At 42.8% G+C, this 12,666-nt stretch overlaps 1 protein-coding gene across 1 annotated transcript in view; it reads right to left on the minus strand.

Moving 5' to 3' along the window:
* Window positions 1-7,755: 7,755 nt before the first annotated feature.
* The window catches only part of Asb4 (ankyrin repeat and SOCS box containing 4), a 39,705-nt gene continuing 34,794 nt past the window's right edge, over window positions 7,756-12,666 (minus strand). The window contains exons 4-5 of the mRNA XM_032905297.1: window positions 10,925-11,038; window positions 7,756-9,910 (exon numbers count right to left, since the gene is read on the minus strand). Coding sequence (XP_032761188.1) covers window positions 9,722-9,910; window positions 10,925-11,038 — 303 coding nt within the window. The 3' untranslated portion in view covers window positions 7,756-9,721. The remainder of the gene's footprint in view (window positions 9,911-10,924; window positions 11,039-12,666) is intronic.

A 12,666-nucleotide genomic window follows, 5' to 3' on the forward strand; every position in this document is an offset into this window, starting at 1 on the left:
TACAGCAGATAAAGACCGTTACAGAAAGCTACAACTAGCCAAAGTGCTGGGGAACATAGCCCCCGATGGTACAGGAGAACCCATTCCAGAGTTCCCCCTTGAGGAAGACTAATCCACCTGTTACATCCACAACACAACCCTTACCCCCAAGACTTAGGAAACTTAAAAGGATGGGAACAGACAGAGGACTGAGGAATCTTTGGGGAGATGTGTCTTCTAGAAATAACAGGAAATAACACCCATGAAATTTCAGCAATACGGCTGCCTAAAGAGGATGTCAGTTGACATGCCATCCTAGATAAGAAAGAGCTCATGGAGCCCAAGCCTAGATGAAGAGTTAAAGGAATTGATGATTCCTGAGAGAGGGTGAATTAGTCTTCCTCAAGGATGAGTTCTGTGATTGGTTCTCTAATACTAAGTGGTTGTCTCTGAAATCATGCACATACAAACAACAGTAAGTCAGATCAATAAACTCTCTTTATCCAGGAAAAATTAAAGCATGTCCACAAAAATACTTATGGAAGAATGTTTAGAGTAGATTTTTTCCACTGTATTAAGTCAAGGTTTTCTAGAGAGACATCCAATAGACTGTTTATGCAGCTGTGTTGCTTAATGGAGGAGATACAATCCAGTGACTATAATAGTTGTGTGAGCAGCATGGCATTTACTTACATAAGCCTACATGGCGTGGCCTTGTGTTAGTCATTTTTCTGATGCTATGACAAAATACCATGATGAAAAAAATTTAAGGAAGAAAGGGTTTATTTTAGGGGGATATGGTCCCCCTTGGGTTTAAGCTCCACATAATACTCAAGTAAGGAAGGCAAACTATGAGGAAGCACATGTTGAGTGAATTAGACCTCTGTTTCAATGCAGAAAACATGATGAAGACAGGCTGAAAACTGATTCAAATGTAAGCGTGTTGATAGAGGGCTCCTTCTGAGCCAATAAAACTATGCTGCCTTTGTCTCCCCTCTGTTACTGGGCAAGTTTCCTCCTGCCAACTACCACATGTGGAGTAAGTTCATAGATAACATGCGTGTATTCCACTCACATATGACTGTTACATATGTGTGTGATTTGTGGGCTACAAATCATTTGCTCATATAAAATTAACAGGAAAAAATCAAGAATAAAATAATAACTATATTTATCAAAAGTTGAGTTAGTGATGTAACTCAGCGTTTGTGGTAGACTTCTTGGCATGCTTGTGGCCCTGGAGCAGACGGGAGGAGAAGAAGAAAAGGAGAAGGAGAAAGAGAAGGATGAGGTTGAGGAGGAAAAGAAGGAAGAGGAGGAGAAGGAGGTGAAGAGAAAAAGAAGGAGGTGGAGAAGGAGGAGAGGGAGGAAGAGAAAGGAATTGTTTTCTTTTTTCCCCCACTGTCACATCAACTACAGTGAAACACAAATACTTTTACTGTCCCTAGTGGCCAAAGGTATGAACTGCATCTGAGCTAGTCAGTGGCCAACTATTTTGATGTCACTAGGGAAGTAATCAGTTTGTGCTTCTCCGAAGAAAGCACCTTTACAACTTCTACAGCCTGGCAATGAACTTGCCTGACTCTGAACACCAACACGTGAGCTAGTATAACACAAATCAGATATGTGGTTCTCTTCTCTGACATCAAAGGGATCAGGCAGAAATCTGAAGCTTTCATTTAGGTAGCCTCTCTTGTTAACTCTCTGGTAGGTTTTGTTTCTAGCTTGGCCTTAATACCTCACCCTGCAAGCAATCTGTTGCTATTTTGGGCTTTCAAATTGGAATCAAAGAAACAAAGAATAAAGGGGGAAGGGGCAATTTTCCTGTGTTGTCCAAGGCTTAAGAGAAAACTAAATGAATCCCATAATTTACAGAATACACTAGTCAATTGTTAAGATCTCAACATGCCTTCTAGATGCCCACATGGGGGGCAGGCAAAAAGCACAGCCTGGAAAGCAAATGGGAAACAGACAGGGAAAAGGAAAGGAAAGGGAAGGGAAGGGAAGGAAGGAAGGAAGGAAGGGAGGAAGGAAGGAAGGGAAGGAAAGGAAGGAAGGAAGGGAGGAAGGAAGGAAGGAAGGAAGGAAGGAAGAAAAAGGAAGGAAGGGGAGGGAGGAAGGAAGGAAGGGAGGAAGGAAGGAAGGAAGGAAGGAAGGAAGGAGGAAGGAAGAAGGAAGGAAGGAAGGAAGGAAGAAGGAAAGAAGGAAGGAAGGAAGGAAGGAAGGAAGGAAGGAAGGAAGAAGGAAAGAAAAGGAAGAAAGGAAGGAAGGAAGGAAGAAAGGAAGGAAGGAAGGAAGAAAGGAAGGAAGAAAGGAAGGAAGGAAGGGAAGGAAGGAAAGAAGGGAAAGAAGGAAGGAAAGAAGGAAGGAAAGGGAAGGAAGGGAAGGGAAGGAGAGGAAGGAAGGAGGAAGGGAGGGAAGGAGGAAGGAAGGGAGGAAGGAGGAAGGAAGGAAGGAAGGAAGAAAGGAAGGAAGGAAGGAAGGAAGGAAGGGAGGAAGGAAGGGAGGAAGGAAAGAAGGAAGGAAGGAAGGGAGGAAGGAAGGAAGGGAGGGAGGGAGGGAGGGAGGGAGGGAGGGAGGAAGAAAGAAAGAAAGAAAGAAAGAAAGAAAGAAAGAAAGAAAGAAAGAGAAAGAAGGAAGGAAGGAAGAAGGAGGGGAGGGAGGAAGGAAGGAAGGAAGCAAAGGAAGGAAGGAAGGAAGGAAGGAAGGAAGGAAGGGAAGAAGGAAGGAGGAGGGAGGGGAAGGGGAGAGGAGGGAAAAAGGGAAGGGAAAGGGAAAGGAAGGAGGAAGGAATGGGGAAGGGGAGCAAAGGGAAGGGAAGGAAGGAAAGAAGTAAAGGGAAGGAAGGAAAGAAGGAAAGGGAAGGAAGAGGAGAGGAGGGAGGTGAAGGAAAGGAGAGAGGGAGAAAAAAAAGACAGAAAACTGAATGAACAGAACTATGAATGGAATTGTTTATTTCAGGGCTGTATACACAAAAACTAACCACAACGGAGGCTTCATTTCAGAAGTGACTGCTGCCTATTTCCGCATAGTTAAGCAGTATGGCAGGAGAAAGTTCTCCCACAGTGCACCCTTCACACAGCACCACCAAAACCCAAGAGCCATTAGCAGGTCACTCTGACTGCTGCACTTTGGAGTGTGACTCAGTAGTGTGGGAAGGGCAATAAACTGGACCAAAGTTGTGTCTCAACCTTACAAGCCCTAGCATGCCATCCAGCACCACACTGTAGGTGTCTCCAGACAGTGGGACACCTTCTAACCACTGACTGGAGATTAAGGACACCCATGAGTCTTAAACACATGATGTGTGTCGTTTCTTTTAATTCTCCAATAGGTATGGTGTGAAAGGTATTTAATCATGACTATCTTTTTTTTTTTTTTTAATGAGGGCTGGGTTTGTGGCTGCATGGGACAGTGCTGCCTTGAAAGGACTTGTGTTCAAGTCTTACCACTGCAAAAAAAATAAAAAGAAAGAAAGAAAGAAAGAAAGAAAGAAGGAAGAAAAGCAATGAAGGAAAGTAGGAAGGAAGGAAGGAAGGAAAGAAAAAAGGAGAATCAGCACTCCAAGTAGGAAGTTGACTGAACTCGTGTAGATAGTTGGTGTGACTGTCCTATACCATCTTGTGGAGTTAACACTGCCCCATTCCAAAAGGATCATTTTGCAGGGGTGAGGTCAAGCACCCTCCCCTGAGTATCCAGCTGTTCCTCTCCACCTGTTGTGTACCCATAGCCTAGGAAGGGGCTAGAGTGTATAGATCAGAGGAAGACTAGTGGAGGGGAGCGCTATCTGCTACAGGGATGGCCCCATCCCTGCTAGGCAAAGGCTTCCCAGATGCAGCTTATTGCAGTGTGGGAGCACCCACAGTCCCTTAAATAACCTTTCACCTATGTCTGTAAGGAAGCTCGGTAAACTCATGAGCCCCCCAGGATGAACTTTGGTGGAATCCTGCTTTAGTTTGTCACTGGGGCCTTAGGAAAAGGGGTAGTTATTGTTCATGTCTCCCTCTGGGAAGGGATTTTACTAATGATAATAAAAGGCACCATTGACGTACTGGTCCCTATGCTGCACTACCTTAGGGGTGAACATTTCATTTTTCTATGAACTCACTGCAGAATGAACAGTGGCTACTGAAGACCCAGCTTGCTGACACCTCCTGTTCTCTGCAGGATTGTCCTCAGAGCCTCTCACGGTCCATTCTGACATCAGTCCTAGAACGTCCCTGACCCTGAAGGACTGTAATCACCCTCTGTCTCTATAAAGTTTATTGATTCCTCCTGCAGTGCTGGGAGTGGCAGAGATCCTGAAGTTCCAACGACAGGCTTCCAGTCTGTCAGTTCCCTTTCCTTAACAGGCTTTTAAAAATCACTTATGTTTCGGGTTGGGGATTTAGCTCAGTGGTAGAGCGTTTGCCTAGCAAGCGCAAGGCCCTGGGTTCGGTCCCCAGCTCGGGGGAAAAAAAAAAAACAAGCAAAAAATCACTTATGTTTTATGTTTCAATATCTTAAAATGCAAGAATATTTAAAAATGTAATCCCTTTCCCATTCAATAATAAATCAGTCTATAAGACTGGAGTGTTTTATAGGCAAAGAAAAACATGAATTGGTGTCATGGTTTCAACACTATATTTATTTATCATTTGTTTGATAGTTTGAACAATTGAGGGAAGTGGAGAAAATGGTAACAATACAATTCTCCAGACCTTTTCACACGGTCGAAGGCATTTTTACTATGTGATCATGGCAATTTCTCTCTTCCTTCCACCCTTTTATAGGAAATGGTCCTCTCTCCCTCCATCCTGTCTGTAAGGTCGGTGTTGGTGGCTCTTACTACCTGTTCCAGTGCCAACCATTTTTCTGACCTCAATGGCTCCAGAGTACTCCTCTTACCCCAACCCCATCCTCTCCAACATCATGAATCCAGCCCACCTGTCTCTCTGCTAACTGCCTTCTCAAGCCCCAGTGACCTCCCCAGGACCAAGTAACCAAGGCTACCCCATGCTCTTGTTGCCTGGGCAATGCTGTGTGTCTTTGGTCTTGTCAAGATCCCTAGAGGACCTGAACAGAGCACTGAGGAGAGTTTAATCCTAGCCTATCTACTGGGAAAATAGCAAAGCATGCTGAAATACCCTGACCAGGGGCAAAGGCAGTTCAATGTAAACTTTGATTTCTCCTAGGTCTGAAGGAACGAGGGGAGCAAGCAACTTCAAAAACCCAGGGAGAGCAGAAACATAAGAGAAAGTTGCCGCATAGGAGTTGTGGTCATGTCAAATAACCCAGTCCCTAGCAGGCAGCTCAACAAGAGGGAGCCAGGGCAAGATGATCTCCTCTCCTGCTGTTCTTCCCATTGACTGGACCCAAGGACTAGGGATTCCAACTGAGACTTGAATGGAAGTCACCCTTCCAAGACTCTGAGCAGGAGAAAGAGGGAATGGGTTCAGAAGGGCAACTCAGGTTGTACATTTCCCTTCCTCCATCAGGTAGCTTAAATTTTCCGTTAAAATTTACTGCCCATTAGCATGTACTGACTTTCAGCTTTCCCCATCTTCTACCTCTGAGAATGCCTTACATACCCTACAGTAAGAACTCTGATTTGTTAGTTCCTCTGTTCTTGACAAACACAAAAATCTAACTAATCCAGGGTCATCTTTCATTCTGAACATACAAAGTGCATCTGTATTTTATTTTCTGGGCTCAATTAGCATATATTTGCATAGTCGTTACTCAGCATCATTGAGGCATACCTCTACCTGAGAAAACCAATTAGAAAAGAACAAATTTAAATGCACCTCACCCACTTCGTGTTGCTTAAAAGGGCGGTGTGGGGCGGGTGGGGTGGGGGATCAGCCTGTGTTGGGGGTTGTATCTCAACCATGGTAGGTGTAAATACACCCTTGAATAAGGAAATGAAGCATGAAATGCAGCTTCCAAAACTCAACCTAATCAACCATTGTGTGACAAAAAGCTCAATTAGATAATATTAGGTGGTTTCTAATTAAAACAGACATTATGTCCTTTCATTCTTGACTTCTGAGTAAAAGCAAATAGACTAAGGCACTGGCCCACTGAAAGTGGTTCTTACTGTGACTGGTTAAGCACATTTTCTCTTCCATCCATCTTTAACCCACCCACTACATGTGTAGCGGTGCTAAATGCACTCTTCTGAGAAAAAGAATAAATAGGTGGATTTCTCTATCCCTCCTTGGTCCTACACTGTGATGAATAGAGTCTGGCATTAAGGAAATCTCCTACTGATCCACACTCCTCATTTGGGTCCTCCTAGTCCTTCCTCACCAAAGACAGGAGCAGAGGGACAGCACCTACTGTCCACATGGCAAACATGACCCTATGACCAATTAGATAGTAAAAGGAGCCACACCTCCTGAGTGAACTTACTCACAAAAGAGCAGCATTTCAGTAAGTCATCCTCTTGCCTGTTTGCTAATCTTCCCCAGTGTTGTTCTTTCCTCTCCTATTCTTTACCTCAAAAGAGTTCAAGGAAGTCTCAGTCCTCATCTACCTTGAATTCATTGATTCCCCCATCCCTGAAGAGCCTGCCACACAGTCAGAGACCACCCGCCTTGCTTCCCAAGTGAAAAGGAATAGCCTATGTATCTGCTACAGTAATGGTTTTACTCAAAAGTTACATTAACCCATTGGTAAAAACCTATCTCTATATCACAGGGCCTATAATAGTATTAAAGATGGTGACAGCAAGAAAGTGCCTGATATGTGCAATGCTCAAAATAATCCTATCAGGTTTCATGGAGGAAGTAACACCCTTAGTCCCATGTTAAAGGGATGGAAATTAAGGGAGGGAGCAGATATACCATTTGTGGTGAGATGAGGGCGAAAACCAGGATATGAAGGATGCAGTGTCAGAGCTCAATCTTTAAAGTATCTGCCCAGCATCCTACCAAAAGAGCCATGGGATCTTTGAGTATGATCTGTGATGCTTGCGTTTCAAGCGGAATTAGGGAGTAGTTACATTCTTCTTCAAAAGTTTTGAAAAATGTATGAACTTAGAACTTCGTGGGTTTGTCACGTGAGTAACCAAGATTGAAGGTATTACCATCTTTTGCCAGGCTGAAAACTCACTGCAAATGGTTTGTTGTTTTTCTTATCTCTCCCGTCTTCTTCTGGCTACTGTGTTATTATCAGAACCTACCAGGTTCCAAATGGAAGGACAAGCAGATATGTAACAGTGAGTGACTAAAAACTAGAACACAGACTTTTGTAGATGCAGAGAAGTCCAGAAGAGTGGAGAGGAGGCCTCCTCCTTTTACCAAAGCCACCACCTCTCATGGAACATTTTGAAGAGGACTGGGGTTTTTTTGGAATGTTAGATGGGTATTTACAGAAAATTCTCCCAGAAAGTACAATGGCACTGTGAGGGCACAATTTCTTCCCTTGCTTTGTCCAGGGTTAAGTAAGTAGTAAGAAAAGAGGAAAATAAAAAGCCCAGGATGCCAGAGATGGGAAGAAGTGGACAAGGAGCATCCAGGTCAATTTCCTACTTATAATTAAAGTACACTTACTAAATAGTGACAGCCTCCATTTTGTTTTGTTCCAGTCCTGCCCTGTTCACTTTCTTTTGAAAACATTATTTGTTGACAGGCACAATTCTTCATACTGCCCTTCTTCCTAAATGTTGAGAAAATCAGTGAAACAAGTCTTTTTTTTTGGGGGGGGTCTGTGTCACTGTTGAGAGTCAATATTGTGGGAGGAAGACAAGTCTTGTTGACATATAACTCACAGAGATCAAAGGAAAACCCAGAGCTTTATTTATGATCTTTATTGAAGTTTTATTAAAGGTCAAGGTACAGAAGTAATCGCAATAAATCCACGTGCAAGCAATTCAAAACAAGTGACTACAAATTCTATGCTAGACTAAGGGAAACATTGCAACACTACGACAAACTCCCCTAATTCCCTATATGAGGAACACCTTGTCCGCTTGTTCTCAGTCACTCTATACCTGTGATGAATCAGTCTAGCACAGACTTTTCTACCAGAATGTTCCTGATGATAGAGAGAAATCCCCAACCCTTTGAATATTCTGAGATATGTTCTAAATAACATTCAGTCAAGCAAACTACTTTCTACGTGTAATCTGTACAAACTCAGCATTCTGTCCCACGATAACAATCTTGTTCTAATACAGAATAATTTTTTTCTGAAATCAGTTGAGTTAAATTGATACCTCAAAAGCATGAACATGTCCATCTACATAACACTGGGGGTAAGAGGGTCTCCATTTACAAACACAGCTACATGGGGAACTACTGGGATATCTGACAACATCTCTAGTCACCACAACAGACGAGAATCTGACAGAAAGCAAGAGGCAACACCACAGAGAAATGAAAGGAGTCTGCCCACAGTGGCAGGTACAGTGTCTACACTTCACTACTTTAACTGCTACCAAGTCTGTGCCCAGAGGCGATAGGCTAATCCAACAGTGTCAATGAGAACCAAATGGGCAAAACCAAGTTCTCCAGGAGGCATACCAGTGTGATTCTACGAGCAAACACTAAATACTTCCTTCTACACTTTGCAAAGGGTTATTTTTTTTATTTTATTTTTTTATTTTTTTTAATCGTCTGAAGGGAGCCACTGTTAAAACGCGAGTTCCTTATCTATCAACTAAAATGCTCTACACTGTCAACCTGTCCCATGGAAACACCAAGAAAACCAATTAAGTCATTCTCTTCACAACTGCTTTTGCCCACTTCACTAAAGTTCTTTCTCATCTATGTGAGAGCCGGACTGTAGAATATTTTTTTTTCTCAGAGTCTGTGATGGTACTAAATAGGAAACCACACAAAATAAAACACTATCTAGATAATCTGGAGAAATTCAAAGACATTTACCATAATAGTAGCAGGTCCCTCCACACAGCTCTCCATGATTCAAAAAAAAATCACGCGCTTCAAGTCAGCACACTTCAGAAAGTTAAGCAGTAAATATGAATTTGCACCTGTACTCCTGCCCCTTCGCTTCATACAGCAGTCACCTGCTCGTATGTTTGGATCCCCTGTTAAACATGCGACCCTGGAGGACAGGAGTCCTGTCTGACCCATCTGTGACCTCCAGTGTCTGGCTCAGTGAGTGTGTAGAAATGTCTATTCCTAGGCTATTAAGTAAACTGCTCTTTCCTTTTTTATATCTATCTAGACTCAAAGATCTTGTTCCCACTGCACTCCTGTGCATTTGTCACCAAACGGAGTGGATGATCTTGGTTTGGGGAGGAGGTGTTTCTAAAACTAGTAACAGCAATGTCTCCTCACTAGTCATTGGTGGGAGACGCCAAGCCTAAGAGGTCAAAGAGGTCGCTCACAAACCCTGCCACTTTGCAAACTAAACAGTCATGTAAACTTATTACTGATAATGTAGTGGATGAGATTCAATGTAAGAAAATGTGGGTCCCTTTTCAGATGAAATCACATGTGAAAGTTCTACAAACTTCATTGGGTACCTAATAAAAGTTGTCACTACATGAGCTATTACTGTTGTGCAATGGTGTCTACCTTCTAAATGTGGCCATTGTCTCAAAATTCTTTAACTTTACCGGCTTATTTTCCCTCAGCATGCTACTTTAGGATTAATGGCTTGGTGTTTGTAAAGCATTTTGAAATCCCTAAAGTGTGATAACCAACCCAAGTACCATTTTATCCATGCAAACTGCGTCTACCCAGTGAGTCCACTTAGAAATCTAGGGTTGGGAACTGTTGTCTCCTAAGACTTAATAAATGATTCCCTCTGGCTCCAAAAGCAAGTACTTCTTCAATGGCAGTGGGAGGGACAGCATAGGAATTGCTTTGTGGCATCTGTTGTGTAACGCTTTTCGAATGGCACATCTTGACAGGTGCATGAGGGTCCTGGGAGTGTTACAGCACACCTTGAAGAGAGAGTGGTAGAAATCCCAGTGTTTCTGGAAAGCAAGGCAGGAAAGGTTAATTTGAGGGAGGCTCCACAGCTTCCACAGATACAAATTCACACTCATGCATTTATCCCTACTTTACTCATTAGAATAGATTTCTAGGGTCTCTGATAGTGAACAAAATTGAGCACAAAATGAAAATGGGTAAGTCAGAAAGTAGAGTATGAAAGGGCTGGGAATAAAAGCAGACAAACACATTCACAATCCAGGACAGGATATAAACTACCATGACTGAACTGTCTGGACTAACTAAAACCAAAATGGGTGATTTTAGTTTAACTCAATATTATAGCATGCTCTTTATGTACCTGGTAATATCTACTGGCAGAGGCTAGCAGACAAGTAACTTTATAAAGTAAAAGAGCTAACAACTAGCAGAATAAGATGATACAAATCAGCCATTGACCTCTAGACACCAGGGAACTTTGTACCTGGCACCTCTCATGTATTAGACAGAGCTGTGACTTCAGAAGTCTAGAACAGGATGCTCTGTGGGAAGGACTTGTTTACAGATGGACCAAAGTCTTATAAGTCCACAAGTGGGGGCATGACTCTACTAAGGATTTTGCGTGTAGCTCACTGTAGACTCTGAAATAGTGTTTCCTGCTTAGTCCTAAGCACCTAGATATAGTTGAAAATAAACAAACTAGCGCCATAAAAAAACTATGCTGTTGTGGGGGAAAAAAAACTGCTGAGTGGACAGTCCTGGATAGAATCCCTTAACTCACTTAAATTGAAGGGAAATAAAACTTCGACTTTTGTATATTTACTTAAATGTCTCTCAAAGAAATTCTCCAGGACTCCCTAATAACACATATTTGACAGACATACATGCATAGACTTTTACACTCTGATACTTATATTTTATAATCCTTTGTTTCACTGCATTTTAAAAAAAGCTTTGAAAGTATTCTCAAAACCAATGTTTTAAACAAGAATGCCGAGTACTTATCCAGAGGTCTGGCAGCACTCGCTGGTGAAAACGACAGCAAGTGGATTATTTACCTCCAGGTCATCATCAGGAATGGCTCTCCTCCACTTTATGTTCCATCTAATGTGCTCATAGGCATTGACCACAACTTCAATTGCCTTGGGACAAGAGTGGCAAGCCTGGATCACCTGCAGAGGGAACAGAGAATTTTGTCACTTGGTATAGACATATGATTCACAACTCTCACAGACATTAAGAATCCCTAACCAAGGTTGGCTATGGTTTCACACACCTGGAGTGTCCCCTAGTCAGTAGGCTTTGAGATCACCAAGACTCTGGACTTTGAGGCCCAAGAAGGGACCACACCAAGACCACATGTCTAGAAAGAATTCCCATACCTATCAAGTTGTCTGGATCACTCTACTTTTAAGGAATATCACATCTTTTGGGTCTGGTTATACGGCCTGGTCCAATGTAGACGGGCATATTCATGAAATCAAGCTAACTTTATCAACTGTGAACAATAAAAGACAGGCTGTAGGTTGATGTCATTATGCAGGTGAAGGCAGGTACAGGATAGAAGGAGGCCTGTCATTGGATGAGAAGGAAGGATGGGAGGGAGAAATGTTTTAGAGAGGCAAGGAGGAGGCAACCAAGAGAACATGGCTTTGGATGTTAAGATTCCTCTCTGTACATATTACAGGCTGTTAGGACTATTCTTAACGGATGGATGTGTACAGGATTTTGTGTTGTCTAGATGGGCAAATTACATCATATCAATTGGATCAGAGGCTATACTGTGATGTGTTCTTTCATGTGGCGACTTAATTGAGTTCAAGAGAGTGTATGGTGGCAGGATGCACCGGGCCGCCACGGAATTGGGATGTGTATGCCTGGTGTGGTGGAAAACAGTCAAGAGAGCTGTAAGGGTGGGGTGGCCTGACAGGGTGCTGTGTTGGAATGGCTCTCGGACAGCAGAAAGTAGATGGGGCATCATGGAGCTGCTGAAATAAATTAGCGCTAGTTCCAATGGTTTGCCAGAACCAAAACTATCAAGAGAGTGTGGACCACCAGGGTATGTGCAGCAACCGGTTCCAGCCCTCTTTTTTTATTTTTAATTTTTACTGCCCAACAGGCTCCTAACAAGAACAGAAAGAAAGGATGTTGAAGAGCTCCTTGCTCTGCCCATAAATTAAGTGATGCTGAGAGAGGTAGTCTCGATACATACTTCCTGCTGCTTGGGACTCTGCGAGTCTGCTAAATCTGTCATAAAATGACTGCACAGTAGTACCACAGTAAGTTTACTGGTGACCATATGGCAAAGCAAATTTCAGAGTCGCCAGTGAGTCAACCAAAGACATCTCCCAGCAACAGCCCCTACAGTGGACTGGTGTCATATACCAAACCACACTCAGTCACTTGAAAGAAAAAACTCTCAGCTAGGGTTGTGGTTGTTAGGCTGGGGAGTCATGTCCCAACACTGAGCAAATAAATCTACAGTAAGTCTCAAACCAGATAACCTTTCCATGGGAGGTAAGCTAGTCATGCTGAAGTGGGAGGTGTCCATATAACAACCCTTCCTATTTAACTCTGGGTCTTCCTCACCCACCTCCTTCTGAAAACTGAGGAAATGGAGACAGATGAGATTTTCTATGAGTTGTCCTTCTCTTGCAACGTATTGCTGACTTACTGGAGCCTGCAGTCCTCATAATGTGGTGTCATGATTAAGGACAAATTTTGTGTAAACAACAACTTTCATATGCCGTAAATATTGCTTGAAAGGGGTTCATGATAAAATTCACTTGTTATTAAAATT

This window comes from Rattus rattus, chromosome 6 (genome assembly GCF_011064425.1).
Source record: "Rattus rattus isolate New Zealand chromosome 6, Rrattus_CSIRO_v1, whole genome shotgun sequence".
In the NCBI taxonomy this organism is placed as follows: domain Eukaryota; kingdom Metazoa; phylum Chordata; class Mammalia; order Rodentia; family Muridae; genus Rattus; species Rattus rattus.